The following is a 27,568-nucleotide window of genomic DNA, read 5'->3' as shown; positions in this document are numbered from 1 at the left end:
TCCCAGGACTTCCTGTGATGGAGAAATACAGCAGGAGCCGGTTAGTGTTTTGTCAAGTAAGACCACATTTCCCATCAGTCCTCTCTCCCTCTCAAATGGGTCCAGAGCAGATTTCCCTCTGAAGCAGATCCAGTTACTAAAATCTATTTCTTTACATTGATTCCGTCTCTGCGTGTTATGTTTGAGGAGATTTCTCAGGGTGATAACGCCAGCTAAGCAGGTCCAGCGTGTGGATGCGAGGCAGGCTGAGTGTTTGGGATTCAGCCGGCCGCCTCACCCGCCTCTGCTGCCGCCTCGCTGGAGCTCAGCCTGCTGCAGACCTGAGCAGCATCTTAAGAGCCAGCAGGCAGCTCGCAGCACCACCTCCCAGTCCCAGTTCTACCACCCGGCGCTGATGGAGCTGCTCTTGTTGAGCACTCGCGCCCCGGCAGTGTTGTGCTATGAAATCAGATCTTATCTCCTCAACTCGGATTTGTTGGTAAAGATCTGACATGAATTCCACTTGCTGAATTAAAATAACCAGCTCCTGAATCTGGGGGCTGAATGTGGACTCATGCTCCTCCTTCTGGGTCTGGATGTGGGTCAAGCCAAGAATCAGGCAGAGGAATATGTGAGTGTGCATCCTCGATAAAAGAAATGAGATGCTGCACCCTGAATGTGTTCTATAGAAAGAACCAATCAGAACCACAGACCCCTCGGACACTGGCCGGCTCTCCACCGGACCACCATCTGATGGGTCGGTCCAGAGGAGGCTTCAGGAACAAGGTACTCCTTGCTGGTACCGAATGGGGCAGCGGAGCGAGAGTTTGTCCTCAGACTGAAGACCCAGACAAGGAAACACCCTCAGACACCTAAATGAACCTTCAGCTTTGAGAAACACTTGAATACATTTGAGATCCAACTTCACGACTTTGACTGAAGAAAATTCAATGATGAGAACTTAAAACTTTTAGTCGCTCTGAGACAAGGACGCTATATTTCACTGATGTACAGATGTTGAGTTCCTCTGATATCACATCGTTTATTTTAGGGGAGATTTGATGGTTTCATTTCCACCGTTTCCTCTCTGGCTCATCTCCATCTTCTCTACCGTCTCCGCTCCCTTGGTGTTGTTCTTAAAGATGTTCCTCACTTCACTTCTTCCGTCTCCATCACACATCCTGCTTCACTCCCTTGACCGCCTCCCACTTTCTTCTCTCTCTCTCTCTTGCGGAGTTCTTCCTCCAGTCTTCTACCAAACCCTCCTTTGTGTCTGTCTCCTCAAATGTTCTTCGATTCCCCCCGTTGTCGTCTCACTTCTTTTTCTTCCTGCTTCTCTCCCTTGCCGTCTCATTCCCTCATTTTTAAAAAATCTGTTCCATCACGTCCATCCTCCCTTTTGTCTTCTTCCTGCTCTCTGAATCATCATCACTCACAGCAGGCTTTCAAACCACCTGCAGATCCTACCCACAATTCACCTCTTCTCATTATGAGGACGACGAGCGTTCGCCGTGCCGAGTTCAAACGCTGACAGCAGCAATTAAAACAAGTTTTGGATCGATTACTGTTAAGAAGCTGCATCGATGCTGTTTCCTCCTCACGTTCAAATCTGTTTTGTGACATCACGACTCAGTTCTGCTTCTCACCTGGGTGGTCCTGCACCAGCGAATCCTCATACACGCGTGTTCTAAGTTGTGAAAACATGTAAAGGAGAACTGTGAGTGTTGTGTGAGATGGGATCAATTATAATAGATTGTAAAAATACCGCATTTCCTGTCACCGAGATCTTGACCTCTGACCACCAGCTCATCCTCCAGTCCCAGTGGACGTTTGGCAACCCGTGACCGTAACGCCTCCAGAGTATGTTTGTCAGAGCGTGGTGGCATCAACACGCAGTTATGAAAGGAATGATGCTCCAAGTTAAAGCAGGTAATAGAAATAGAATTCGTTCTACTGTATAGAACACATCACTAAACGATAGCCTAACGTTAGCTTCGTACCGCTAACGTTTATAAGAGGTGGCTCCGTGCATTAGTCGAGGTGTCCACCAAAGCGTTTTTTTCCCTTGAGGTCATCATGTCTTTTTAATCTTTGTATATTGGAGTGTTACATTATTGACGACATCCAATCCAATTTGAGGAAGGGTGGGACAAACGTTCCGTCCTACGTTTACGTTTGAGAAAGACAGAACTGCAAGTACTCGCCGTGACATTTCCTCAAGACCCCGCCTCTGTAATGCTTTACGCGATTGGCACCCACCGTTGTCGGATTTCATGTCTTCAACGTAAGTGTTCACGCTGAGAGAGACAGACGACGTCAAACTTTGACTCTTTGACTCTGGAGGAACTCTACCTTTTGCCGATGCTTTGACCTCTACGGACGAATCATAGCAGCCTCCTGAACGCCTCGGTGGACACATGGGATGAGCGTAATGCTGCAACACTCTACATCGTCCTGGGAACCAGTGAATGACCTTTTCCATCTTTGTCGTCTGGTGAAGAACTTCAATTTTGAACTCTCTATCTTAACTTTAGTATGAGGCACCAGCCAAGATCCTCAAGGGTTAAAGTTCTCTAAATATGCCGTCAGAGAAATAATCCAGACGAACAATCCAGGTGACGCGTTCGAAGGCTGTAAATCAGTGTTTATGTGCAGATGAAGGAACGCTGATGCAGACTGACAGTCTCCCTCTCCTCTGGAGCTCCATCTGTGTAATGACATCTCACGCTCTGTTAGGGCTGTATAATTAGAGCTCTGGCAGCTGATGGATGGCACTGCAGCACCTCCACCCCGCCGACCTTGGCCTCTCCTCCACCAGCCGGCCTCAGCAGCACAACACAAGCCTGCTCAGGTCCAGAAAATATCTGCCTGGACTGATATACCAATGGAAACAGGCACTCACTGGCGCCCCCAACAGGTCTTTTGACAGCAGACGCTCAACTTGCCATGAGGTGCGTTTATGGACTCTAATACTCCACCTTTACTTGTGCTAATTACTCAGTCCTAATGAAAACGGCTCAAGAGGAGTCTAGTCTGACTGTTGGGGAGGCGTCAAGATGTGTCATCAAGCATCTCGATGACCGTTAGGCTTGAAACAACGAGTCGTCAGATCCATCAAACCGTCGACCACACGAAGAACCGCTGGAACAGTCTGAAGGCGTTTTACTACACAGCTAAAACCTGCCAGGTTTCAGTTTTACGGAGCAGAAGTGGAGGAGAGGAAGCTCCCGTGACAGCAGAGTCACTGGGAACTCTAAACTCAATCAGAACTTTAATGCCAAATTTAACTTCTTCTCTGAGATTTTCAGCTGATTTGACGCTTCACGGCGGGCCGAACCACTTTGAGCACGCATGTAAACGCACATCTAAATCAGACCACTTCACGTAGTCTCCATGTAAACAGGTGAATCCAACCAGAGCAATGGAGGAACAGGCAAGTCAAGGTGTGACGACGAGACAGAGAAGTTCAGATTCAGTTCTTCCATCTTGATGTCAGCTCTGACACCTGAACTTGTGATCCTCCCAGGCGCTGCGCCGTCCGCCACCTTGCAAAACTCCTCGCCATCCAGAGCCCGAGGGGGCGGAGCAATGTCCAGGGCAACATGGTACGGTGAACAGGTGATCTACAGTTGTGGGGAAAAGGTCAAAATAAATACATCCGATAAAGGAAGGCTGCAGATGATCCTTGGATTTGTGTTCTTGTCTGATTGGTGCAAAACTATCAAAAACCTTTTCCAGTCACCTGAAATGGTTTGGCTGGGAGAGTTCTCAGCTCCACTCAGCTTTCCTGTTTTCATCACTCGAGAATCTGGGCTGTGCAGCACCTTTGAGGCTTATTTTCTGGCAGTTGTTGCAGTGTCGTGTTTTTAATGTGTTGTATTTTGTCATCGAGTTTGTGTCCATCAGTGGAAATATTCTTGTCTTTGGCTTCCAGTCCAAAGGTTCCATAAATCTCTAAATACCTGAGTTTATACTTGTATTACTACAAAAGCCACTGGAGATGGATTTTTGTAGATTTTTGTTTTTTTAATCAAACAGGGGGAAATTAGCGATTTTCAGCACAGAGTAAATCCAATTTTGTCGCTCGAGTGCTGCCCAAACTTGGGGTCGGGACCCAAGATGGGTCAGGGGCCGAGAACTCGACTGAGAGCCTGTTTCACGGGATGAAGATCTCTTCGTCTCTCAGATGCACAGCTTCAGTCCTGGAAACTGCGCCTTCAGTTGCAGGAAGATATCATGAATAGTCAGGAGTTTAAAGTATTTCCATAATAGTTTCCACTTTCATGCCAATATTTGATTTTTTTTCCCTCAATCAGAGTAGGCGTCATCATCTCCAAATGGTGGAAATCTTATGTTGCAGTGAAACTTTCGACACGGAGAGATGGCTGCAGGGGTGCAGAGCACACCAAACTTTCCATGAGGGCGCACACTGACTCACATGTTTCTGTCTGTGATGCAAATCAGCAGGGAGACGAGATAATGAAGCCCCAGATGACGGGAACCTGCCAAGCCGCTGCTGCTAATACACCGATCGGTTGCTGTAAAGAAGATATCGATCAGGCTCCGTCACCGAGAAGCCCGATGGTGCGTTCGCTGACCTGACTGACCAACAGTTTCATTTTAACCGGTTTTAACTGGTTTTGTGTTAGCGGGAAGCGCTGAAGTTCATCAGGGACACACAGAAGATCCGGGTCAACCGTTGAGGGTTGACTGAAGATCTTTTCTCTTTCAGTTTTATCTGGTAATTTGGGCCTAATTTCTAATTTCACCATGACAAGAATGAAAGCATCTCGTTTTGAAGGTGAACCAGCAGAGCAGCAGCTCTTCTTTAGTGGGAACTTTGGGTTTTTGTTGAGGTGATTCTAGGAGACTGTGAATGTGCTTTTTCCTTGGAATAATAAAGAGAAGGGAATGAAGCAAGAATGCCTGAAGTAACTGACCACCAAAATGAGAAAAACCCCAAATTCAAAACAACTCATAAAAATACTGACTGTATTTCAATGTCCTGTCATTGATGCATTTGATGAGCTTGCTGAGGTTTTACTGTGTTGCCTTACTGCTTCTCCTTTGTCACTTCACACAGCGCTGCAGGATGCTTTTGTAGTCCAACAGGAAGCTAGCATGTCAGGCAAGAAGTATTTTTGTAGTCCAACAGGAAGTGATCGTCTCCTTGGTTCCCTCTGCAAAAAGCCAATGGACATAGATTACATTTATACATAAAATCCATTTTAAACAAATAACGTATCTATAATATGTGTATGTATTTATTTTAATTTCATCAGATTTGACGACCTTATAACCCATTGACTTGAACTGGATGTTCTACAATGAGGTTCTGGGTTCTAGAACTTGTTCCTCTGTGTTCTCTGGCGAGATTCGCACCTATTTGAGGGTCATATCAGATATTTGTGTCAAATTTCACGTGTTCACCTGCAGCAGTTCAGAGGCCTCTCAATCATTTAAAATACAAATGACACCGAGTTGTTCTTTACCCTGCTGCTCAAGGACCCCCTGGAACTCCTTCAGGGTTCCCTCTGGGTTCCCAGACCCCCTTTGAGAACGCACCTTTCTTCCAGGAAACCTTTCAGAAACCCTCTTTGTCGTTTCAGTAATGCGGAGGAGAAGCTGCAGTCAGAGCTGGAAGCAGACAGCTGTCATGGAAACAGATGCCACTTTGTTCCTGCTGCCATCTTTGATTGTGACTGCGTCTGCGCCCCCCTGTGGACGCCGTGCTGAGTATTGCTGCTCCTTGATGCCGGATCAGAGAGGAAGCGCCAGCGTAAACAGAATCACGGGCTCGGATGAAGCTGCGATTTGATGAGGAGTGTTGAAGCCGAGAGAAGCAGAAGCAGCAGCAGAACCGGCGATGCCGGATGTTCTCTGATGTTCCAGTTCTTGATGAGCCAGACATGGAACCTTGTGAAACCCCAAAGGTCATCCTCTGTATACCAGGTTTAACAGTAATTTATTAGTCCCTAGCCGGAACTACTTTCCTGACTGGGAGCAGTGATTTGACGCAGCACCTCCAAAGCTCCATTGGAACTTGGGTCAACAGAACCAAAGGTTTGTTGAGGACTAGAAGAGCGACTGCTGCTACTGATGATGATGAGGAGGAGGATTCCTGCTGGACACACCAGCATCCTGGACCTGAGCTAGCTGATGCTAACACTTCCCACCCACTACCAGCCATTGGGCTAAGCTAACTTGCCTGGACCTGAGCTAGCTGATGCTAACACTTCCCACCCACTCCCAGACATTGGGCTAAGCTAACTAGCCTGGACCTGAGCTAGCTGATGCTAACACTACCCACCCACTACCAGCTATTGGGCTAAGCTAACTAGCCTGGACCTGAGCTAGCTGATGCTAACACTTCCACCCACTACCAGACATTGGGCTAAGCTAACTAGCCTGGACCTGAGCTAGCTGATGCTAACACTTCCCACCCACTCCCAGACATTGGGCTAAGCTAACTAGCCTGGACCTGAGCTAACTGATGCTAACACTTCCCACCCACTACCAGTCATTGGGCTAAGCTAACTAGCCTGGACCTGAGCTACCTGATGCTAACACTTCCCACCCAATACCAGTCTTTCCTTGGTTTCAAGTCCCACCTGTCGCTCACGCAGGTGTGCAGAGATGTCTTTTTAACTCAGAAATGACCGCAGCAACTCTAACATGACATCACTTAGTCAGATACGACCTCAGCACCACCACACATGACTTCAGTGACTCGGACAGAGGGTCAGTGACTCGGACGGGACCTCCCAAACTCAGACGTAACCTCAGCGGTCCAGTCGTGACCTCAGACAGTGGTGCAGCAGCTCAGACGGCACTTTGACTTGGGTTTGAACTCTGAAAACATGCGGCTACTTCAGCTACTTGGTGGTCAGGGCTGACTTCCTGTCAGGCAGCCGAATGTCTGCGTGAAGTTTTCTTTCTTTCCCATCAGCACCGTGGACACTCGAGCGAACATCCCCCGCTCAGAGTCAGACAGTTTGTGGAGTCAGAGAGTTCTTCAACCCCAGAACAACATTCTGGTTTATTTCAGACACCATTGTCGAAAAATTGACGAAAGCTCTTAGATGAAGTGTGAGCAGGATGTTTCTAATGTCTGGTTTGTTAAGTTTCTTTACAGTTCGCTCGATCTTCCTCCCCTCCAGCAGGGCCGTGGCGGCCCGGTGCCAGAGCTCAGTCTGCCGAGGAGGCAGAGCGGTGCTAACGAGGCTCCGCCAGCGAGGAGGTGAAGCTGCTGCGAGGTGACCTCTGACCGCTCTCTCAGACTGAGCTGCCTCTGGCGGGGCTGTGGCACCCCTCTTCTCCTGCCGCAAGGCAACAGCTGAGGTCAGAGCGAGGAAGCCCGAGCCTCAGTCCTGCTGCTTCCAACATCGACACGACCAATCGACCGGCTGTATGAGTACGAAGGAGGAGGAGGAGGAGAAAGAGGAGGAGGGAGTGTAGGAGGAGGGTGAGTTCACATTCCTCCATTTCCATCAGTGGAATCAAACTGGTAAGGATTTTTCTGATCTAGGAAGGGAAGGAAGGAAGTGACGAGGAGGTTAGATGACATGGAGATGAGTTGGTCTGAGGAAGGAGACGGGGGGGGGGCACTTTCCTCCAGATGTCAGATCTTTTCATAAACTCCACCAGGATTGAAGCTGTCAATGTGGTACTCAGTCAGCACCATGTGAATTATCAAATCTGAGCAAGCGGCGGCGCAGGTGGCGTTTGGGAGGGGAAACGAACACAAAAACTAACGCACGGCCTCTTTTACACCTGGAGATTCTTCAATTATCTGCTGATGCAGCCAACGCACAGAAACAAAAAGACCCGTTTCATCAAACCTGTTGCAGGGGCGGAGCCTGGGCCTGGGGAGAACCCATTAAATTTGAGGTCAGGCCACTCATAGCGCCACCTGGGGGCAACAGGAAATGACACATTTTCGTACACGAATATCCTGGCTGGACCAGATCATCTCAGTGCAGTCAAACAAGGAGATGACGCGCCGCCTCTGTCTTTGCAGAACTTCCAGTTCACTGCAATCTTGCTGCACTAAACTTTACTTCTGTGGTCTGACGTTCCCAAAGCAGTTGGGTGCGTGACTCTACGAGCATCAGACCTCTCAACAAATCCCTCCACTGAGTTCCTGGTGTCAGAAAGCAGCCTGGAGCTCCTCCTGCTGGCCTGTGGACAGCATTACATTGGGACTGAGCCAACTCCTGCTTCAGTCCAACTGAATCCTGCAAATCATTTTGTCCTAATGAGCCTGTCTGACCTGTCCGTCGACATCCCGCCACCTCTCCATGGCTCCTCTTCATTCTCATCCCAGCGTCTCCGCCCATCACCTTCCTCCCACGTCTGCTTCCACAAGAACAAAGAGAAATGAGATCTAAAAACGAGCTGGAAGAGATAAAAGCTTTTAATGTGGCGACGAGGTCACTGAAAGTTAACGATGCTGCTGTGAATTGTGCCCGTCAGAGCGACCTTGACCTTTGATGGCCAAACGAGTTCAGGAGTCCCAGAAGAGCAGGAAGAGAGATGATCAGAGGTCCAGAGGGGAACCACGTTCCTGCTGTGATCCGAGTCAATCCCACATTTGTGAGGTGTGTGTGGGGTTCTTCCCTCAGGTTCAGGACATGATGGACAAATGTCCCAACTATTTTGCTCTTCAACACAGTTTTGGATTCCAGACCTCTTGTAGTTCTCTTGTTTGCTGGTAATCTCAACAGACCCCCATCCACAGGAAGCAGTTTGGTTTAGCCGCCAAAATAAAAGTTTTAAATTATTCTTTCCTTGCTCAACATGCATCAACAGTGACTGGACTGACTTCCTGTCATTTGCCTGCTTTTCTGGAGCACCCGACTCTCTCGAGGTTTACAACACAGGACAACCAGTTGTGTCTGCGAGACCTTAAAATTAAACCTTTATTCAAAACAGAAAACGCAAATTAACATCGACATTCAACAGAAAAGCCGACAGAGTCCACGAAGAGTCCTGCTCATCGTGTCTTAAGGTGGGTGTCCTCGTCCCCCTGCGGCTGGAGAGGCTTCGCTGCTCCTTCCCTCGAAAGTCTGTCAGCCTCCTCGTTGCCTCTGTAGCCGGCGTGACCCGGGATGTGAATCTGGAGGACGAAGGAGCTGCTTAGACCTGAAGCTCCGGAGAGGAAGGTGAGTCTGCGTTTATTTGTAATTAAGTAAACATATGAAGCTTTCTAAGTTCTACTTTACAGCAGAAACCCAAATGTTTCACTTGGAACTGCAGAAACTACTGGGAGGGGACGTGTGTTTGAATCTGGAGTGAAACAGTGAACATCCAAACTTGATCCACTTTCAAAAAACAGGGGCAAAAACATGTTTGTCAGGGATGAAAACAGGTTATGACATCACAGGGTTATGTTACATCCCTCCCTCCATGTTCCCCCTCTTCTCCTGTTCAGGGTGGTGGGGGTGGAGCCTATCCCAGCAGCCTTCCCCCTGGACAGGTCACCAGTCCATGGCAGGGCCAACACATAGAGACAGACAACCATGGGCTCTCCCAGCCACGCCTACGGTCAATTTAGAGTCTGGATTAACCTGGTCCCTCTTGATGTCTTTGGACTGTGGAGGAAGCTGGAGTACCAGAGAGAACCCAGCAGGAACAGGGAGAACATGGAGACTCACCCAGAAAGACCCCGTGCTGCAGCCGGGGCTCCACCCTCAACCTTCTTGATGGGGGCCACAGGTGATGTGCGTGTGTGTGTGTGTGTGTGTGTGTGTGTGTGTGTACTGACCCAGGTAACCTTCACCTCTCCGTTCAGTCGGTCCAGCATCACAAAGTCGTCTTTGTTGATGACTGCACCTCCAGACTTCAGCCTCCAGCCGTTCAACTTCCAGTTCTTCACCCAGCTGGTGACACCTGCAGGTAGGTAGCACGTTGAGGCTAAGCTAACTCTTGTGGGGGGGTCATCTGTACAGGAGAACAGGCTACACGATGAGGTTATGGTTCTTTGTTGCTGTATTTTTGTGTCAAATGTCATGTCAAGCTGTGTCGAGCCAGGATTAAAAAAGTTCAATCAAAGAAGCCAGTCACTGAGACCCCAGCGGGCTGACCAGGGATCTTTCATCCGTCAGCTCAGATCCCTGCTGGATCCCAAATCAGCCGCACAAAAACAAGGATGTTTTTTTTTTTTTTGTTCCTGAAGGTGAGGTTCAACAGATGGAGCCCGGCGAGCAGTGACTCACCGTTGATGGTGAACTTGCTGTCTGTGTAAAGAACCAACTTCTTGATGTTCTGCTCTTTGGCTTGTTGCAGTGCTTTGCAGGCTGCCTGGTTTACAAACACACACACACGTCAGTAAGAGGATGGACACAGCTCTACGTGGGGGGGGGGGGGGGGGCTTGCCTGTAACTCTGCACGCTGGTTGGTTTGTCTTCCCTGCAGTCGCTCAGCAACGTTCCTGCAGGCAGCAACAACAACAGTGAACCACAGGTGAAAGACACGGCTCAGACAGAGGAGTGACGATGTTCCAACCACGTCGAGTGTGTCAAATGGCTGTGTGTGTGTGTGTGTGTGTGTGTGTGTGTTTCCTCACAGCGGATGGTTGCAGCCCCAGTACACTCCGATGCCGGCCCTGGGGCAGCTCTTCCCGTTGCCCGAGCAGCAGCCGTCGGTGTAAACCACCACCGCGTCACCTGGTGCAGACCAAGTCTCAGTTACTAGCAGCCAACCTTCCTGTTGACCTCCATTCTCTCCAAAACCACGTGACCTCGATGACGGTCCACCATCTTACCCATGAATGTAAAGCCGTCCGTGCTCCCCGAGGACGAGCTTTCTGACTTTTTGGCTCGTTTTGGCTGAGACTCCGCCTCCTGGTCTGAGTGACTCCTCTTCCTACCCAGGGGGATGTACTCCAGAGGCTCCGGGCCTCTTTTAGGAAGGAGACTGACATCCGGTTCCAAACTCTGAGAGACTGAGAACCAAAGACACTCAAACACATTTATCCTTTATTTAAAGAGAGAGAGAGTGTGTGTGTGTAAAATGTCAGGATTCATTGAACCAATGATGGGCTGCCACCTCACATGACATTTCTCCAACTGACACAAATGATATGATGAGATTCTACCAGCTGGGGGCCTTTCAGTCCTACTGTTGAGGATACTGGCGGGAGACGTGGGGGCAGGTAGAACCGTCCTGGGTCAGGACTAAGAGGAGCAGGTAGGGCTGCTGAGGGATTTACCCCCCCCCCCCCCACACACACACACACACACACACACACATCTCCTGGATCTCATCTTCATGAGAGCCAAACAAGGAAGAAATCCTACCTTTCTTTGTGTCTGGAGCTGCAGAAGGTTCAATTCCTCGGACAAACTTCCAAGCATCCGCCTCAGATTGAAACTTCTTAAAAGAGGCGGATGGGAATTTTTCCACCTGGATCTTACAATCATCCCTAAACCAGAGCGAGGAAAAAAAATCAGCAAGTGTCTGATGAACAGTTCAGTCTTTCAAACCAACACCTCTCACGACTCATGACGATTCAAAAAAAGGTGATGTTTGCAGGTGAAGTGAATCAAATTCCCAGCCGTCTTTATTCAGCTTCACTTGTCAAGGATTCTGATGACGAACCCAGATTCAGCGCTTTTTTCCCCACAACATTGCTGAAATTCAGGGTTTTAATAAATGTGGGATGAATTTGAATGCGATGCAAGTCATCCAACCAACGTCATCACTTGTAACGTAGCACGTGAAATATCATTGAAATGCTCGTGTCTTCACCCAGTGCCTCTATGCCGAATGAGAAAGCGGATCTTGAGAATACAAACTGCCCTTAAACAATCATTTATCTGGCGTGTTTTGTTGCGTAACTCAGGTGTGACATTTAAATGCCAGATTTCTCAACGTGGTTTGGTGGATGGACTTCAGACGCTGCTAGCAGGAGCAGTGCTGTAGCTGTCAGTTAGCTGGTATCAAATGAGAGCAGCCTCACCAGGAGCTGTAGACGCCGGGCTTAAATCCTTTCCTCACGGCGTAGAAAAACGAGCCCTTCGCCATGTCGTCGGCGGCGCAGCAAACAGTCCTGCTTAACGTCACAGCTCTGAAAAGACCAACCAGTCTAAACATTACTTTAAGCTGGGAACTGGAGTAACACTGGTGCGACTTTCATTGTTGGGTGGAGGCAAACACGACAGCTTCGACTGATGAACCTGTTTGCTGTCGAAATCGTTGAAGGTTTCATGAAGCAGCGCTGCTGACGCGCAAGCTAACTTTTCTACTAGCTTAGCTTAGCTTAGCTGGACAAATAAGACACAACGAGTAGAAGAGTGAGGACAAACGAAGAACAGAAGAACCTTTTCTTAAACAGCCTTCAGTGTTCAGCTTAACCATGAAAAGTGTAGCAGCGAAGAAAGCCAAACTACAGTGAAAACGGCGTTCTAGTCTTTCGTCGTGTGAATTCATTAACGGTGGGCAAATAATCACAGAAGTAACGTCAGCGCCCCCCACTGGACAGGGGTTAAACAAATCTGAGGAAAAGCCTGAAAAACGAGTGGATGTCAAGGCAATCAGGCTGCTGAAGCTACAATAATAATGATGATGATAATAATAAGAAAAGCAGGCGATTCATATACACATACATATACACGCATACATATACACGCATATACACATACATATACACGCATACATATACACGCATATTTACACATACATACGCATATATACACGCATATATACACATACACACACACGCATATATACACATACATATACACGCATACATATACACGCATATATACACATACATACACACGCATATATACGCATACATATATACGCATACATACGCATACATATATACGCATACATACGCATACATATACATGCATATATACGCATACATATACATGCATATATACACATACATATACACGCATACATACATATACACGCATACATACGCATACATATACACGCATATATACGCATACATATACATGCATATATACACATACATATACACGCATATATACACATACATACACACGCATATATACACATACATGTACACGCATATATACACATACATATACACGCATACATACACATACATATACACGCATACATATACACGCATATACACATACATATACACGCATATATACGCATACATACCCACGCATATATACACATACATACACACGCATATATACACATACATATACACGCATATATACATATACATATACACGCATATATACACATACATATACACGCATATATACATATACACGCATATATACACATACATATACACACATATATACACATACATATACAAGCATATATACATATACATATACACACATATATACATACATATACACGCATATATACATACATATACACGCATACATACACATACATATACATGCATACATATACATACATATTCATGCATATATACACATACATACACACGCATACATACACATACATACACACGCATACATACACATACATATACACGCATACGTACACATACATATACACGCATATATACACATACATATACACGCATATATACACATACATATACACGCATATATACACATACATATACAAGCATATATACATATACATATACACACATATATACATACATATACACGCATACATACACATACATATACATGCATACATATACATACATATTCATGCATATATACACATACATATACACGCATATATACACATACATATACACGCATATATACACATACATATACACGCATACATACACATACATACACACGCATACATACACATACATATACACGCATACGTACACATACATATACACGCATATATACACATACATATACACGCATATATACACATACATATATACGCATATATACACGCATATATACACATACATACACACGCATACATACACATACATACACACGCATACATACACATACATATACACGCATATATACACATACATATACACGCATATATACACATACATATACACGCATATATACACGCATACATACACATACATACACACGCATACATACACATACATATACACGCATATATACACATACATATACACGCATATATACACGCATACATACACATACATACACACGCATACATACACATACATATACACGCATACATACAAATACATACACACGCATACATACACATACATATACACACATATATACACGCATACATACAAATACATACACACGCATACATACACATACACGCATATATACACATACATATACACGCATATATACACGCATACATACAAATACATACACACGCATACATACACGCATACATACAAATACATACACACGCATACATACACATACACGCATATATACACATACATATACACGCATATATACACGCATACATACACATACATACACACGCATACATACACATACATATACACGCATATATACACATACATATACACGCATATATACACATACATATACACGCATATATACACATACATACACACGCATACATACACATACATATACACACATATATACACGCATACATACACATACATACACACGCATACATACACATACATATACACGCATACATACACATACATATACACACATATATACACGCATACATACACATACATACACACGCATACATACACATACATATACACGCATATATACACATACATATACACGCATATATACACGCATACATACACATACATACACACGCATACATACACATACATATACACGCATATATACACATACATATATACGCATATATACACGCATATATACACATACATACACACGCATACATACACATACATACACACGCATACATACACATACATATACACGCATATATACACATACATATACACGCATATATACACGCATACATACACATACATATACACGCATATATACACATACATATACACGCATATATACACGCATACATACACATACATACACACGCATACATACACATACATATACACGCATATATACACATACATATATACGCATATATACACGCATATATACACATACATACACACGCATACATACACATACATATACACGCATATATACACATACATATACATGCATATATACACATACATATACACGCATATATACACGCATACATACACATACATACACACGCATACATACACATACATATACACGCATATATACATACATATACACGCATATATACACGCATACATACACATACATACACACGCATACATACACATACATATACACGCATATATACACATACATATACACGCATATATACACACATATATACACATACATACACACACATATGACATTTAGAGCCTCTTGGTTCTCATTGGTTTTCATCCATCCACCCCATTTTCTACCACTTATCCGTTAACGGTCGGGGGGGGGGCTATCCCCGCAGCCTTGCTAACCACTGCACCACCATGCCGCCCCCTCATCAGGTTCATTTGTTTAATACAACAACGCGGTTTAAGAAGCAACCCAGCACTTCTTGGGCGTGATGTCACAAACGGAACGACCCCTAGAATTCCAGTCAACTAGGAACATGCTGCCATCAGCCTGTGATATACATACATATATCATATGTGTATGTATATGTATGAGCACCCACACACACACACACACACACACACAGCTGACTAATCAAAGACATCTGAGTCAAGCTCAGATCAACGTCTGAGTGGTGGTTGAGGACGTTGAATACTCCAACCTCAGTAAAAGTACACACTCTCTTTAGTCTGTGACCTGTCCCACGGTGCCGATGTCCCTGCTGAAGACGGGCATCTTCATCGGAGCCGGAGTCGGAGCAGGTAACAACCACTCACCTCACAGACTGACAGCTGAACTCCCTCCTCCCATGCAGCCGGGGGGTGATACTGTGGTGTCGGTACTTCAACATGCACACCAACACGATTGTGACGGATTCCTTCAAACATTTATAGATTGACAACTAACTTAGGCATCGATGGCTCCACTAATTACAGCTACCATTAAATTCCACCTTGACGAAGCCACCATCAGTTTAAACTACCTGAGTTAACGAAAGTTGTTTTCAGTTTTGATTAAGGGAGAAAGCGCGCGCTGACATATGGGTGGGGGGTTCTCATCGGCAGAATCAAACTGGGTTCCTGCCAGTTGTTAGCACACTGATCCATAGCTGACATGCTCCAGTGCCAGGACAGCAGTCAACAGGGAGCTGGTCGTCAGGGCCAGGCAGCGGCTGTCCGCCCCGGCTCATCGCTTCATTGGTTCTTCTGAGTAACCTGTCCTTGTGATTCAGGTTAATTCACATCAAGGCTCCAGCAGGAGGAAAGTCGGTTCAGTTGTTTTTCAGGAGTCTTTCTTTTCGAGGGATGAATATTATGGGCTGCTCCCTGTCACTCACCTGTTGTGTCTCGGCAGCTACACATTTGTGGAGTCACTTGAGCCAGAGGAAGAAGTCGACGGGTGACGCTGCTCTCGCCGCACCACAGGTCGAATCACACGTCAGTAAGAGGACCGGCAACCTCGCTGGTGGACAAATAGACGAGGACAGAAAGTTACTGAAGCAGCACCTGGCAGAGAAGGGAGCGAGGAAGTGGGAGGAGGAGCTGAGGAGCTTGGTGAAGGAAGAGGTGAAGAACGTGCAGATCTTTAGATGGATGAGAGATAAATGATGGGGCAGCTGAGGGCAGCTGGTTCGATTCTTGCTTCCCCCCACTGTGTTTAAGTGTCCTTGAGCAAGATACCAAACCCCAAGTGGCTCCTGAGAAGACTGGCGTCTGTGTGTGTGTGTGGGACGACGCTGTTGTCACTCTGTCTGTTCTGCATCTGACTGTTGTGTATCATCTTTCAGAGCCGTGTGATGATGAAGGAGGAGGAAGAGAGGCAGAGAGAGTTACTGAGACTGTTGAGGGAGGTGGCAGCGAGGGACGAGTGTATCAGCCGCATGATGGACAGGGTCAGTGAGCTGGAGGAGAGGATGGAGAGGAAGCTGTGGGAGCCTGAAATGATGCAGCTTGTCACTGAAGAGGAGCTCCGGGAGGTGAAGGAGGAGGTGGAGAAGAAGGAGCTCAGCCTGGAGAAGAAGATGGAGGCTATTAGGGAGAGAGAGGTGGAGATTGAGGAGCTGAGGGAGCAGCTGAGGAACCAACTGTGGCTGGTGGAGGAGCAGGAAGAGGAGCTGCAACATTCCCAGGCACTCCTGCAGAGAAAGAGGGTGGAGGGTGAAGAGCAAGACAGGAGGATCTCCACCCTGGCCAGGGAGCTGACGGAGGCTCACGCTGAGATGGACAGAGCCCAGAGAAGGGAGGAGGAGCTGGAGGGCATGTTGGTGGCAAAGAAAGCTGAGGGGGAAAGACTGAAGAAGGAGAACTCAGAACTGAAGACGGAGGTGGACTCACTGAGAGATGCGCTGGCTGAGGTACACACCTGAGCGCTGAGGTGTGGGCGTGGATGCTCCACCTGTTCCAGGGTTAATCAGCATCCCAGTCATTCTGCTGGCCACAGCTGTGCACGCGGGTCATTGGGTGTTTCATGTTGTTGCTCTTCAGATGGAGGAGCAGTGGTTCAGCCTCCTGCTGAAGCTGAGGGACCGATCCCAGGTTAGTTACACTCCTTTGATTCTTCCACATTTGTGAGGACATTTAGTGATGCAACACTTGCAGAAGGTGCAACAGCGTCAGTGTGACTGAGGGGGTCGACAGGCAGCTGCAACGAGCCGACTGGTGGACATAAGAAGGCACTAGAACTAAGAACCACTTATAAAAACTCAAATTTGTTGTACTTTTGTTGTTTTTATTCTCCAGAACCGATGGCCCAGCAGGACATCATGAGACAGAGACCCAGAGGAGGATCCGCCCTCTCTATCCATCAGGCACAGCTGAGCTACTTTTTAGAGGAAGAGCCTCCCCAGCCTGACACACACACACACACACACACACACACACACACACACACACACACACACACACACACACACACACACACACACACACACAACTCTTCATTCCAAGAAATTTGTAAATAAATATCAGGAAATTGTATTTGAGGCTGGACGACTGACAGTTAACAAAAAAAAGAAGAAGCAAAGACAGAAATAATAATAATTGACCTTTACTGTTGAGGCCCAGCCCAAAGAAACAGTCCAGACTGGCAGGGCTGTGACTCAGAATCACAGCTTGGGGCCAAGATTTGGGCAGTTTTGTAGTATTCATGACCGGGGCTTTCACCTAAAAGACTTGAAGGGCTTCTATCATTGAAATGTCAGAGTGATTCACGATTTTAGCATCTTACAATGATTTCCGTAGTTTCCAGTTGAATATTCGGGTATTCGCTGCAAACGTCATAAAGCAGAAAATATTTACTTCATTGAAAATACACTTAGAAGTCACGGCAACCATCCCCTTCCATCACTGTGCTCCAGATGCTCGTGCTCAAAGTAATCTCGCGATAACGTTTCTACCATTTCACACTCAACATATTCTCGCGATAGCAGCATGACTGGCTCTCATTGGATTAATAGAACTCTCGCGATGTTCCGGTCTCTTCCTTGGCCGTCGTTGATTGAGGTTAGTCGTGACATTTTTGCCTGTGGGGGCATTTCTAGTTCAAAATGTGTCTAAATGGCGTTTCATGGCCCGGTTTTCACCTCGTTCACCCTCTAATGTCTGGGATGCTTTAGATTCACCGGTTTGGGGTGGCGGATGGTGGCTCTGTATGACAGGATGAAGCTCTGGAAGTAGCCACGGTGAACGGTCGCTCTACCGGGCCTGCATGTGTTCAGATCGCGGCTACAGCAGCGACGGGAGAACGAGGAGGAGTTCTTTTAATTTATGGAACTGTGCCTCCGAATCTTTTCATATTTATTAACTCTTGGCTTTGTACAGCTTTCGGCTCCAAGCGAAATCCCGGCAGAGGTAACCACGGTCGGCTAAGTGGCACTAGCTTCCACCCGTAGCGTAGCTCGCTAACTTGGCGCTGGCGTCAGCCGGGGGATCTGTGGGTGAAAGATTCTGTTCATGTGAAGAGAAACGAGACAGCTATTATTTTAATGTGAATGTGAACTCGTACCAGGCCGGTGAGGGGTTCAGCTCCCCGCAGGTCAGTGTGCCGGAGTCCCGGCCCGTGCTGAGTACCGAGGAGATGATGACAAACGTCTTTCCTTGCAGAGACAAAGGCCATGTTCAGTACCAGCGCCAAGATAGTGAAGCCCAATGGCGAAAAGCCGGACGAGTTCGAGTCTGGGATCTCCCAGGTAAGAGCACTTGTCACACACGTGGTTCATTCCTGTAGGTTGATGCTCGTGAGGCCCCAGTGGGATTACCAACCACACCGGGTCACTTGAACTGAGTGGGATCGGAACTGTGGAGAACCAGGTCCTCAGTGATGGACGATGTTGATGAGTTCTTGCTGGTGTCCCTACAGGCTCTGCTGGAGCTGGAGATGAACTCTGACTTGAAGGCTCAGCTGAGAGAGTTGAACATCACGGCAGCAAAGGTGAGCTCGTCGCTGTCGTCATCCATCGTGGTGCTGACCTGGAGTCACCATCCAGAGGAAACAACTCTCCTCTCAAAAATGTTGAATGAGGTGTGACCCGACGTGGGCATCCAGAGAGTTGCTCTCCTGGCTCTGTCCTGGTGGCGTATGGGAGCGTAGCACTCAGCTGAGACGTACAGTCCCCTTCCACGCCGTCGGAGACTAAGCTCTGTCCCCGGCTGCTGGCCGGCGAGGACGGGCGTCCTGCATATTCCTACATCTTCCCAGAGTCCTTTGGGCCGTTGCTGGGGAGCTAAACCATGCAGTGCACAATATTATTAACTAAGACTTGAACACTCGGCGTGTGAGCAGCTGAAGACTTCACGGTTGAACGGTCATCATAGTTGAGTTGGCCTCCAAGTGTCGGTGCACACGCCTTTTCTGCAATTTTTGGCAGAAACTGGTGGTACTTGTGTCAAAGTAACCAGTCTTGGTTTAACCCTGGTTTTGTTCCTTGCTCTCTTCAGGAGATCGAGGTTGGTGGCAGCAGGAAAGCCATCATCATCTTTGTTCCCGTTCCTCAGCTGAAGTCCTTCCAGAAGATTCAGGTGCGGCTGGTGAGGGAGCTGGAGAAGAAGTTCAGCGGAAAGCATGTGGTCTTCATCGCACAGGTGAGTTCAGCATGGCCGCTGCGGGCCGCCAGCCTGGCTGGAGGACGTCAGCTGAGCGCAGCCTCGGTGCCCACAGCTGCTTGCTAGGTTTCTACATTCTGGGCTAATTCTTGGAGTTGCTGACACTGAAGGCAGAGATGAGTCTCGTTAATTTGTGGCTGTTGACGAACCTGTCAGGGGACACAGCTGTTGTCCTGTTCTTCCAGTGAGACATAAAATCCTTTATTTTCTAGACATGGATAGCAAATTGGTTCTTCCTCAAGTAAGTGTCTGTGGTGGCCCGGCCCGGTTCTGCACAGTCACATTGGCACCAGTGTTGTTTGGCAGCACAGCTTCTGCTGTTACTTTGAGTAACTTGTGTGCTTTCCAGTCAAGGTGGTGAGATGTGTCACATGGTTACAGGTGTAATTGTCTTGAGCCTGTTAGCCAAACCCATGTGACCAGCCGCTCAGACCTGCTGGGGCCAGGTCCGGTCCGACGTGGGCATCCAGAGAGTTGCTCTCCTGGCTCTGTCCTGGTGGCGTATGGGAGCGTAGCGCTAAGCTGAGACGTATAGTCCCCTTCCACGCCGTCGGAGACTAAGCTCTGTCCCCGGCTGCTGGCCGGCGAGGACGGGCGTCCTGCATATTCCTACATCTTCCCAGAGTCCTTTGGGCCGTTACTGGGGAGCTAAACCATGCAGTGCACACGCTGTTTAAAGTCAGGATTTTGAGGTTTGACGTTCTTAACTGCGAAAGTTGACCATGTTTTGGAGAGTTCAGTGTTGTTTTGGATATTTTAGGCATAAAGATGTCTACCAAGTCCCAGTGAGCTCTCATGCAATGTCCGATGAAGCCGAACAGGTTTCAGACGCGTCGGTGAAAGCGAGTGTTGCGCTGGCGTGTTTGATGTCTTGTGCTGCAGCAACTGTTAACGTCTGATGTTGACTTTCAGAGGAGAATTCTGCCCAAACCGACCAGGAAAAGCCGCACGAAGAATAAGCAGAAGCGTCCCAGAAGGTGAGTTGACTGTTGGTACCGTCCCTGATGGACCTGAGGAGCTCTCAGAGACGCAGCTCAGCCTGAGCTCTCAGATAGTTTTGTTCGTCTAAGTTGAGCACATTAGCCGTGTTAATTCTAATAATAATTACTTCAGCGTCTCAGAATCCTTGTGGGTGCAACTAAGAATGAAAACAAGATTGCTGACTGGAAGAAATTGATTTCTACGATCAATATGATCCGATTGATTAGACGGGATTCAGATGGATTAAACACGAGCTGGAAGAACTGCTGAGTACTGCAGTATCACAATCCTCTAGCAGTACGAACCGCAGTACACCGCTGCCAAATATCAATATCTTTATTATGATGATTAGTGGAATTAAATCATGTGACATCATCATGGCCAAGTGTCAGTATCCCAACTCATGTTCACCGTCAGTCGTCTGAAGGATTCATGGAGAAGTGAGGACATTAATCTGGAAGTAGAACCGGGCCCTCGGGTCAGGAGCACCTGCACATGAGAACAGTTGGCTGGTCAGGAACTGGTCAGGTGACCCGACGTGGGCATCCAGAGAGTTGCTCTCCTGGCTCTGTCCTGGTGGCGTATGGGAGCGTAGCGCTCAGCTGAGACGTACAGTCCCCTTCCACGCCGTCGGAGACTAAGCTCTGTCCCCGGCTGCTGGCCGGCGAGGACGGGCGTCCTGCATATTCCTACATCTTCCCAGAGTCCTTTGGGCCGTTGCTGGGGAGCTAAACCATGCAGTGCACAATATTATTAACTAAGACTTGAACACTCGGCGTGTGAGCAGCTGAAGACTTCACGGTTGAACGGTCATCATAGTTGAGTTGGCCTCCAAGTGTCGGTGGACTCATTTTGCTTTGCCTGTCTGTTCACACCAAACGCGAATTTCGCATCGCGAATACGCAAATTCGCTCACCTGCCCGAGTAGCAAGTATTTTCCGGCAACGTTTCTGTCCGCCATTTCACCATGAATATTCACTGAACTGTTGCGTTGTACCTGCCGTGGAAGCCCGAAATACGCCGAAAACCAAACGCCGTCGTATGTGGGTTAACAAAACCATCTAGAGGCGAGCTCAGCTCGGTGAATCGAGCTCCTCCAGGGGCTGCGTCTGGATAACCGCCGCTTCCTGCAGTATTTTCGGATGACGACTGGCCAGTTTGACGACCTGCTAGCTGGGATCGGTGACAGGATGTAACGAATGGACACCAACTTATTCAACCGGTTCTTGTAATTTGACACGTAGTGTCTTAGCACCGGGTTCCCACACGTAGCCACAATCAACTTGTCCTCCATCTTGTGACAGTCGGCCGTGACGTTGGGACATCCTCAACGCTGATTGGCTGTCGTAACGTAAATTTTTCGCCAAAGTTGAATATTTTCAACTTGCGCGAATGGCGAAATTTCACGGCGCAAATTCGACTGAAAATTCACATCATAGACTTTGAATGGAAACTGTTGGCGCGAATTCGCGTTCGGTGTGAACACACAGTGAGACTTAAGTCGTTGGTGTGGAGACTTGAAATCGACGCTCGGCCTCAGGGACGACGGCTGAGGAAGTGAGAACCGTCACGGATGAGCGTCACGGGTTGTTGCTTTCTCGCCACATGGCAGCGGTGGTCCGTTGGGCCTCTGAGTGTCTGTTGCTCAGGTGTTGAAGTCACTGGCAACGCTTGACTCAGTCACTACAGAACCTTGGTTTCATCCAACTCAAGCTTCCAGTCAGTACTGTCCAGCCAGTCCAGAGTCCCTGAGGCCCCCCAATGATGTGGTTTCTCTCTGGCTCCTCCCCCTGCAGCCGTACTCTGACCGCGGTCCACGACGCCATCTTGGAGGACCTGGTGTTCCCCAGCGAGATCGTGGGTAAGAGGATCAGAGTCAAACTGGACAGCAGCAGACTCATCAAGGTCCACCTGGACAAGGCCCAGCAGAACAACGTCGAACACAAAGTAAGTTCAGAGACACCCCATTGGTTCTTCTGGTCAGGTGACCCGACGTGGGCATCCAGAGAGTTGCTCTCCTGGCTCTGTCCTGGTGGCGTATGGGAGCGTAGCGCTCAGCTGAGACGTACAGTCCCCTTCCACGCCGTCGGAGACTAAGCTCTGTCCCCGGCTGCTGGCCGGCGAGGACGGGCGTCCTGCATATTCCTACATCTTCCCAGAGTCCTTTGGGCCGTTACTGGGGAGCTAAACCATGCAGTACACACGCCGCCATCAACGTCAGTCACGTGATTGTTGACTGTAGTTTGACGGTTGTTTATTACAACTGTAATCATTTAAACGTACATCTGGTGGGCCACGTTAGCCCCTCCCCCCCGATCAGAGTCATGATAGAAAACTCCTGATGTTCTTGATTGTTTCATTCAAACGACCGTAGAGTGGAACAGAGTACCTGTAGGATGTTTGGATGACTGATGTCATCAGCAGCTCGCCACGGCAGGACGTCCTAACGCTCTCGTCTGTCTTTCAGGTGGAAACCTTCTCTGGTGTCTACAAGAAGCTCACGGGCAAAGACGTCGTGTTTGAATTCCCAGAATTCCAGTTGTAAAAAAAAAAAACAGATGACAAAATAAATTTGTTTACTGTCAGTTGGTGGGAGCGTGGCGTCTTCTTCCCCGAACTCTTACGCCGAGGCGCACAGTCTTGGTGACTTCATCTTTTTGAAGATGAACTGCTGCAAATATTCACCATTCCTCTGATCTGACTTCAGTTCAACCTGCATGCAGTTTTTGTAGTAGGAAGTACTCGTCTGCTCATTTTCTAGTACTTTCCTGACGTTCTGAGTGAAGAAACAAAGGTTATGACAAACAACCAGTTGTGGATTCACGAGTCACAGGAGCTGATGACCACATTTCAAGGATTTATGATCTGACAGGTGTGAATGGAGGCTCAAATATTAGTACAAGCAGTTTCCAGTGTCAACAGGTATCAGATGTTTGTCACTTGAGAGTAAAAGTACACATTTGGTGAAACCAGACGTCAAAAGTGGACCTGCAGGGTCGCGAGGCTCAACGTCTCCGATTGTCTTGATTACGAAGCACCGTCGCTGTTGAGCTGCCACCCGCTGCCTGGTCGTGTTGGCCAATGTGATCCAGGAGACCGATGTTTGAGTCTCTCCACTTCCTGTACGCCGACGCCGTCAGAGCCGAGTCGATGACGAGCGACTCCACCGCCAGCAGCTCCGCCTTTTTGGCCTGAAGATGTGAAACGGTTACAGATACACCCGAGTGAGAAACGGTTCACCCAACCATGAAACTGGAGTCATTAGCTACTCCCCCTCAGGCTGACTCCATGTTTGTAGTTCCACTTAACACATGGTGGCATACCTGGCTGTGGCAGGCTACAGTAAACTGACTACAAACATGGTCGCCTCAACCCTGCAGTAACTGAGTCATAGCTTTCAAGGACGCTGATTGGCTTCTTGTAATTCCAGCCAGGGACGACATCAAGTGAGTTCCTCTCAGGGGCCGGAGCCGAGCCGGATCCCAGCCAGTCCATGGTGGGACCTGCCACTCATGCTAGGAGGGAACTGAACTACAGTCTTCAATACCTCATTTTTATGATTTTTGGTTTGGATGAGAGTTTGTGGTTCCTGAATCAGTTTTTCCAGGAGCCAGGCGCCAAAGCACAGATGTGAGGAACGTCTCCTCACTGGAGTCACTATATTTACAAAGAAGCTCAGCAGTGAGCTCAGTACGCAGCCTTGGAGGACTCCAGGGTTCACAGTAGCGGGGCTGCAGAAGAAGAATGATGGAGGATGCTGAGCGAACAACAATTCAAGCTAGAGTGGGTTTGCTTCTCCAGGTGAGAACGTCAGAGAACTGGAGTTCCTGTTATAATAGCAGTCCAACAAAGACAACAGCATTCATTAGTCGGTGGACTTCCTGGGTTCTGTCGATGCTCTGGGTTATGGAAGCCTGTGATGCGGCGGCCGGTGGCAGGACTGACCTTTAAGGTGCTGCTGAGCATCCTGAGCAGGTGAAGCTTCTCCTTGACCTCGTTGTTCTGGCAGCTTTGGATGAAAGACGCCCTGAAGTCTCCGTGGTCGGAGGGTCCCGTCGCTGACAAGCTGGCGGTCCTCAGGTCACTGTAGAGACGCTCCATCTCCTCTGGCAGTGTCGCTGGTGAGGGAGAGGAGAGTTCGTGAGGTAAAGCAGTGGTAGTCATGGTAACCAGGTGCAGCTTCAGGCGCTTACCCTCGTCTTTGACATGAAACAACGGGAAGGACTCATGTCCACTGGCCCCGCCTGGCCTGTGGATGTCCAACCAGGACAGGCGCCCTTGGCCCTCGGAGGGTCGACGGAGGAGCCCGCCGTCTGAGGTTCTTCTTCTGGTGGTGGAGGACAGAAACTGGAGACCCCCCCCCACACACACACACACACTGTTAGTGACGCTCGCGTCCTCGACCACTCTTGACACGTTCAACTCACCTTTGCAGAATCTACCACTTCCTGTTCAGAGACTAGGGCACAGGAAGTGGACTCTAGTGGACGCTGTAGCAGTCTGAGAACAGAGGACAGGAAGTGGCGAGAAGTTGACGAGGACCGATGTGCTGGGAAGGAAGCGCATTAAGACACGAGAAAGACCAGATGAGGGAGGACGTAAGTGTCCACTGACCTTCTGCGCTGAATGGGTCACGTGACCTGGCGGCCTCTGACAGCTTATTGATCCACCTGCAGACACACAACAATGTCTCCTCCAGTTCCAGCTTCCAGCTCTCACTCACACACACACACACACACACACACACACACACACACACACACACACACACACACACACACACACACACGTTCTCAGAGTAGATCACAATACGAGGAAGTAGGCGGAGGTCCAGCAGAGAAACAAGAACCCACATTAAATCTAGAACTTGTGGGCACAAAACGTCTGTCTCACTCTGAGGCTTCCGAGAACGAAGCCGCTCGAGTCGTTTTCTGTAAACATGAAGCAGACACGAGCGAACTGGCGGCTTCCAGGGGCTCGTTCATGTGGAGGGGCGGAGGTGAGACGGATCAACACGGGGGGGGGGGTAAAAATATAAAGGTTCATATGTAAAAATAAAAGTTCCATCTCAATCTAAATGTGCTGCTGAGTGTGAGGCTACACTGTCATGTGACTTGAGGCCACTGCAGTGGGCGTGGTTTCCTTGGTGATTTCTACAGGTAGATTGAACTTTTAGATTGAGGTGGAACTTTAATTTTTTACATATGAACATATTTTAGTTGTTGTCCATGGAGGAAGGTGAGCTCAGTGTTGAGAACGCATCAGCTCGACATCCAAACTGGATTTTTACATTCGCCCCCCCCCCTCCTGGCACCGGCGTTGACCTCACCTGCTCAGGTCTATGGAGCTGTCAGCAGCGACCACCACCATGATGGCCCGCGGGTGACTGGCTGTCATGGCGCTGAAACACACAGATGGGTCAGTTCCATGCACGTGTGTGTGTGTGTGTGGGGGGGGGGGGCTCATGCACGTGTGTGTGTGTGTGTGGAGGGGGGCTCATGCACGTGTGTGTGTGTGTGTGGGGGGGGGGGCTCATGCACATGTGTGTGTGTGTGTGTGGAGGGGGGCTCATGCACGTGTGTGTGTGGGGGGGCTCATGCACATGTGTGTGTGTGTGTGTGGAGGGGGGCTCATGCACGTGTGTGTGTGTGTGTGGGGGGGGCTCATGCGCGTGTGTGTGTGTGTGTGTGTGTGTGGAGGGGGGGCTCATGCGCGTCCTACTGGCTCCTCCTGATCTCTGAGGCCTGCTGGATGGTGAAGCCGCTGATGTGGATGAGGCCCTCTGCTGTCAGCCTGCAGGCCGCAGCAGCAGGTCAGCTGTACCCACACTCATGTAGAAGTACACATCCACACTACACACCCTTGCAGTCACCCTACATCGTACACTTTGGGTCCTTTCATTTCATTTTATTCTGTTTTCAGGAGGGTTCTGTTTTTCTGACTTGGCTGTGATGTGTCCTTCCCCTCTGATCTCAGCTCTCATCTTCACTCTTTCCTGGAGGGTCACTTGGTTTGATTCTTTTCTGCTGACGGTTGGGTTAGGGTTCGTGCGACCGTGCCTATAAGAACCAAGTGCTACTACAATATTTGTTTTCATATTTTAAAAAGTAAGGAGTAAATTGATGTTTTGAAGGATTTCAAATACAGGAGGATTCAGACGGAACAGAGGAGGGGAACGTTCCCCGGTTCCCCCGAGCTGAGACCTACTGTGCTGTTGGAGTACCAGTGGAGGGAAGTCCTCTTCAGGACGAACCAGTATCTCTCCCACCTGCTGCCCAGGAAGCGGCAGGACTCCTTCCTGCGGTGCAGCCAACCCTGACAGGCCACCGCACCAAGATCCTTCACCGAGACGCGCCGCCGACCTCCAGGAACCTGAGAGTTCTTCAGGTC

General features: G+C 48.3%; 4 protein-coding genes and 4 non-coding genes across 11 annotated transcripts; 6 read left to right on the top strand and 2 right to left on the bottom strand.

The window, feature by feature from the left end:
• Positions 1-8,870: 8,870 nt before the first annotated feature.
• Positions 8,871-12,441, bottom strand: rnaseh1 (ribonuclease H1). Of its 3 annotated transcripts, none has more exons than XM_086189120.1 (9): positions 12,303-12,441; positions 11,942-12,049; positions 11,280-11,404; positions 10,745-10,924; positions 10,547-10,646; positions 10,357-10,411; positions 10,197-10,281; positions 9,746-9,870; positions 8,871-9,097 (listed from the first exon to the last, which is right to left on the bottom strand). In XM_086189120.1, the coding sequence occupies exons 2-9, from the start codon at positions 12,004-12,006 to the stop codon at positions 8,975-8,977; spliced, it is 858 nt and encodes a 285-aa protein (XP_086045246.1). In that variant the 5' UTR covers positions 12,007-12,049; positions 12,303-12,441; the 3' UTR covers positions 8,871-8,974. The 3 variants fall into 3 exon arrangements, with proteins under 3 accessions (XP_086045246.1, XP_086045244.1, XP_086045245.1); XM_086189118.1 differs by having other exon boundaries at positions 12,159-12,430; XM_086189119.1 differs by having other exon boundaries at positions 11,942-12,430.
• Positions 12,442-15,666: 3,225 nt separating this feature from the next.
• Positions 15,667-18,440, top strand: LOC147243388 (uncharacterized). The gene is made up of 5 exons (XM_086188673.1): positions 15,667-15,859; positions 16,452-16,663; positions 16,885-17,451; positions 17,582-17,632; positions 17,837-18,440. The coding sequence occupies exons 1-5, from the start codon at positions 15,811-15,813 to the stop codon at positions 17,861-17,863; spliced, it is 906 nt and encodes a 301-aa protein (XP_086044799.1). The 5' UTR covers positions 15,667-15,810; the 3' UTR covers positions 17,864-18,440.
• Positions 18,441-18,536: 96 nt separating this feature from the next.
• Positions 18,537-23,763, top strand: rps7 (ribosomal protein S7). Its single transcript, XM_086188674.1, has 7 exons — positions 18,537-18,598; positions 19,199-19,284; positions 19,455-19,526; positions 20,033-20,176; positions 21,110-21,174; positions 22,975-23,125; positions 23,646-23,763. Exons 2-7 carry the CDS (start codon positions 19,210-19,212, stop codon positions 23,721-23,723), a joined length of 585 nt encoding a protein of 194 aa, XP_086044800.1. The 5' UTR covers positions 18,537-18,598; positions 19,199-19,209; the 3' UTR covers positions 23,724-23,763.
• Positions 19,624-19,840, top strand: LOC147243387 (small nucleolar RNA SNORA73 family). Its single transcript, XR_015110781.1, has one exon. It is a non-coding gene; the product is annotated as a small nucleolar RNA SNORA73 family (small nucleolar RNA).
• On the top strand, positions 20,651-20,867 carry LOC147243386 (small nucleolar RNA SNORA73 family). The gene has a single exon (XR_015110782.1). It is a non-coding gene; the product is annotated as a small nucleolar RNA SNORA73 family (small nucleolar RNA).
• Positions 21,712-21,928, top strand: LOC147243385 (small nucleolar RNA SNORA73 family). The gene has a single exon (XR_015110780.1). It is a non-coding gene; the product is annotated as a small nucleolar RNA SNORA73 family (small nucleolar RNA).
• Positions 23,168-23,384, top strand: LOC147243384 (small nucleolar RNA SNORA73 family). Its single transcript, XR_015110779.1, has one exon. It is a non-coding gene; the product is annotated as a small nucleolar RNA SNORA73 family (small nucleolar RNA).
• LOC147243382 (interactor protein for cytohesin exchange factors 1-like) lies at positions 23,595-27,554 on the bottom strand. Of its 2 annotated transcripts, XM_086188676.1 has the most exons (6): positions 27,386-27,554; positions 25,793-25,848; positions 25,606-25,678; positions 25,372-25,525; positions 25,124-25,296; positions 23,595-24,369 (listed from the first exon to the last, which is right to left on the bottom strand). In XM_086188676.1, the coding sequence occupies exons 5-6, from the start codon at positions 25,277-25,279 to the stop codon at positions 24,184-24,186; spliced, it is 342 nt and encodes a 113-aa protein (XP_086044802.1). In that variant the 5' UTR covers positions 25,280-25,296; positions 25,372-25,525; positions 25,606-25,678; positions 25,793-25,848; positions 27,386-27,554; the 3' UTR covers positions 23,595-24,183. The 2 variants fall into 2 exon arrangements, with proteins under 2 accessions (XP_086044802.1, XP_086044803.1); XM_086188677.1 differs by lacking the exon at positions 27,386-27,554 and having other exon boundaries at positions 25,793-25,891.
• Positions 27,555-27,568: the final 14 nt, after the last annotated feature.

This window comes from Aulostomus chinensis, chromosome 20 (assembly GCF_037954235.1).
Source record: "Aulostomus chinensis isolate RoL2024-O1b breed Wild chromosome 20, RoL_Achi_v1.0, whole genome shotgun sequence".
NCBI lineage: Eukaryota > Metazoa > Chordata > Actinopteri > Syngnathiformes > Aulostomidae > Aulostomus > Aulostomus chinensis.
Note: the sequence above shows the minus strand (reverse complement) of the source record. Positions and strands in the feature narration are given on the sequence as shown.